Genomic DNA, 3,719 nt, shown 5'->3' with positions numbered 1-3,719 from the left:
CCCAACTCCCTGTAGCACCTCATGACCTGGCTGGGGGTGCTCCGAGCCATGAAAGAAAGAACCAAACACACTGTGCCTGATGGAGATGATGGAAAAAGGAAATAGGAAGGGAAGAATCACCTAATAGAGTTTAGGAACCCACTGCACCATTTATAATGGGTAATGGACCCCGAAAAGTTTACTGCCCTCTTTACAGTCAGTCCTTTAAAGCCTTCCACCTTCTATGTACTGGTCCATCATGATGAGAGAGCTGTGATTTCTGATAGGATAATAAGGAGAAAGTAAATTTTGGTTTATTGATGGCAAATGAGTGGTTTATGGAAGTAGAAGAGAGGGCACCCAAAGGTCTTATGAGTAAAAATTCTCAAGCACATTTTGCTGGATTTCACTGACTTTTCCCATGACACATTCTGCCACAGCTTCAGTTTCTGGATTGGTTTAAGGTGCTTGCACTGTGAATACCAATTCCTCTTTCGCTATCACTATGTTTGAAAGCACTTCTATAAAATTAAATTTGTTTTGTCTGGTATAACCACCAACAGCCTTCAGGTCTAAGTGGTCAACAAAAGTCACATGAGGATCTTTAAGCCTATGTTTTTTTCTCCCCCAATTATAAAATATAAGTTAAGGTCTTCCTAAGAATCCAAGTTTGAGATGCTTAAGTCCCATTTACAGAAGTACACTCTTGCCTACATGAAAGAGCAGTACTTCATTAATGACTTTGTATAAATAATGAAATAACCATTGGAGCAGGGACCATGGGCAGATTTAGGATTTCCTGAGAGGGAGTGTGACACTCTACCCTTCTACCGTGGAGGGGTGGAGGTGAGGCATGGCTGGAGACCCCCCACTGGCAGGGAAAACTGGCGAGCTGGTCATGGTGGGGGGGGGGATCCTACCTACCTACCACTCCTACTGTCCCCAGACCCCCTCCTCCCTTGCTACATCTGAAGGGAGCAGCTGTGACGGGAGCACCATGCCCAGCTAGGGGCAGTGGTGGTGGCACACAGCTTCCTCCTTCCAGTGCCTGCGCCCTGTCTGTCCCCCTTTCCCTCCACCCCTGGGGTTGCCAACCCTCCCTGATGGGCTGGGAGTCTATGGAGTCAGCACCCATTTCCTGGTGACTATTGAAAGCAATCTGTGAGAGTGATATTGTGAATGGGCTGAACAGTACAATTAATTACATTATGTCATGTCGGGGGGAAAAAATCTCCCAGGACAGCTTCAGTCAGAGTTGGCAACTCTCCCCTCCCAGGTGTCCCCTGCTGGCTGAGAGCAGGCCCTAGAAGGTAGAAGCTGTGCATCCACCTCTGTTCTTTGCACAACAGCTCCTTGCAGCCTGTAACTGGAGCAGGGCAGGAGTGGATCTGAGCTTCCCCCTGCACCTTGGTTGCCTTGGAACAGAAGTAGGTGAAGGAGGGATCTGACTGCTCTACCACCTCATCCCTGGATCTGCCGCTAGCAGGAACTTAAACCCAGGTCTTCCACCAATGTTTTAATCATGTGCTTCCCTCACTTTGACCCTGGCCTACTGGCTGTGGAATCCAAATAAGAATTCGAACTGTATGGGGTCTAGCAACATTACAAACATGGGCTACACTTGCAGCTCCCCTAATTTCAGTGGGGTTGAGCCGAGGAAGAATCTGTCCACTTCACTACAAAACTGAGCATGCATATACCACAACTGAAACCTAGAGAAGTAATACTGTGTTGAAGACTATGGAAACTGGGTGTTTTACTTGGGGAGGAGAACTGACAGTTGATTATGACGGTGTGACATAGAAGAAGTCAGTGAATAAAAACTAGTAGTAACCTTGTGGTGGAAATGAAAACAGAATGATTATTTATTCCTTTGTTTCTTTCAGGAAATGATTCAGAACTCTTTTTAAGAATCCTAAAGAATGTTCCATTTAAGACAGCTGCTGCATACATGAGAGGTCAGTGAATGAGCCCAACTAACACAAGCTTTTTTAAAAAATGAAAAAGGTTATAAAGCCAGTTTAAGATTGTCCATCAAAACATTTTGTACTGACAATTGTTTGAGGTTGTTTGTTCAATTAAGTGGATGAAATAAGAGGGTGGAGGGGCGAGATCCAGTTTTGTGAAACGTTTGGGGTGTGTGAGTTCATCGACACCCCTGCCCCCCCAAGAATGAATCCTTTTTGGTTTTGAGAAATAGCAGTCTTTAAATGCTGATGAACACAAAAGCTGCGTGCATGTATCTCTGTATTGCTATTCTTTTGCAATCCAAATGTTCAAGGAAACATCTTGACTGCATTAGTTTGTATTGGGTGGGTTTCCCAGCTGCCTCCATAGTATGGTGGGGAGCTGGCTGGTTCAGAGTGGTAATGGAGGATCCACTGTTGGTGTTTCCTGTGGAGATTCACGAAATACATGGCCACTATTTACCAGCAAATGAGTCCAGCAAGTTCTCAGTTCAGTGTTTAATTAATCTCTCTCAGACTGTGGGATCCTGGTAGTTCATTCAATGATGCAGTTGCTTTTCTTTCTAGCATTAAAACCAAATAATACAGAGCTCAAATGGACTGAGTATGGTGTTCGTCAAGATATCCAGTTCCACGAGGGAATTCCAGTGATCCAGACACAGGGCCTTTACTTGATCTTTTGCCACTTGAACTTTAATATACACAACTGCTCAGGCGACACAATAGACATAAAACTGCAGATGTTTGTGAATGGTGATCCCAGAAGGCAAACAATAGACACGCTGTGTACATCAAATGAGGTCTCTAAAAGGATTTACAAGGAGTTCTTTCAACTTTTTCTGGAGTACCTAAATGTGAATGACCGAATATCAGTACAAATTGATAAGTACCAGTATTTGGATTTTGCTGTTCTTCCCAATGAAAACGTTCTTGGGGTCTTCAGGTACAGTAATTAATATAATGTGAGGATTGCCTTATTTCCTCATTACAGCTCAGAATATCAATAAGTTGACTCTGGACAATACCTTATTTAAATTGACACATTTTACTTCATCACTAGGGTAAACAAGGACCTTTCAACATGAAATCAAAAAACACTGCAAAGCATGATCCTGATAGATGTAGTAAGACACTGAACTTTCTCAGGGTGGGATTGCCCTGCTATAAAAAAACAAACGAAAAAGACCAACACCCCCCCCCCAACCTATTATTGCAAGACTGTCTGGCAGGAATGAGACTATCAAATAACTCACAAGCAAGGCAATGATTCCCTAAAGCAACATTACATAAAAACAAACAGGCAAAATCCCAACCAGGCTCTAAAAACCATGTTCCATGTTGAGATTAATCTACTATCTTCCTTACAAAGAAACAGCTGGCCAAAATAATTATTATGGGGAGACTGAGACATCTTTTCATCTGAACTACTTACTTACATAGTATTTTGAGCTACTCTTTCCAAAACTAACAGTCAAGACTAATACCTAATGCTTCCTTTACAACTATAGCAACTTTAAATCTGTGAGTAGCCTTCAACAGAATCATTGAAAGTACAGATGAGAAGAAAATATGGGAAGAGACAAAGTGGAGTCCAGAAGTCAAAGTACTGTGCTGGGATGGAGGAGACCTCTGCTCTCATTCTGTTACTGGCTTTCTGTGCAATTTTGTTTTCCATTTGATTATGTGTTGTATTAAAATCGTTAGCTCTTTGGGACAAGTGCTAAATGTTTGTATCCTGCCCAGAAAAAATGGCACCCTGATCTCAAACATGGC

The 3,719-nt window shown here is 42.8% G+C and overlaps 1 protein-coding gene across 1 annotated transcript in view; it reads left to right on the top strand.

The window, feature by feature from the left end:
- The window catches only part of TNFSF8 (tumor necrosis factor superfamily member 8), a 19,805-nt gene extending 16,688 nt beyond the window's left edge, over positions 1-3,117 (top strand). Inside the window, exons 3-4 of the mRNA XM_019541101.1 lie at positions 1,866-1,937; positions 2,514-3,117. Of these exons, the coding sequence (XP_019396646.1) occupies positions 1,866-1,937; positions 2,514-2,902 (461 nt within the window). The 3' untranslated portion in view covers positions 2,903-3,117. The remainder of the gene's footprint in view (positions 1-1,865; positions 1,938-2,513) is intronic.
- The last annotated feature ends 602 nt before the right edge of the window (positions 3,118-3,719 follow it).

Source organism: Crocodylus porosus, unplaced genomic scaffold (assembly GCF_001723895.1).
Source record: "Crocodylus porosus isolate Cpor-Errol unplaced genomic scaffold, CroPor_comp1, whole genome shotgun sequence".
NCBI lineage: Eukaryota > Metazoa > Chordata > Crocodylia > Crocodylidae > Crocodylus > Crocodylus porosus.
The sequence above is the reverse complement of the archived record's forward strand: the minus strand, read 5'-3'. Positions and strand labels throughout refer to the sequence as shown.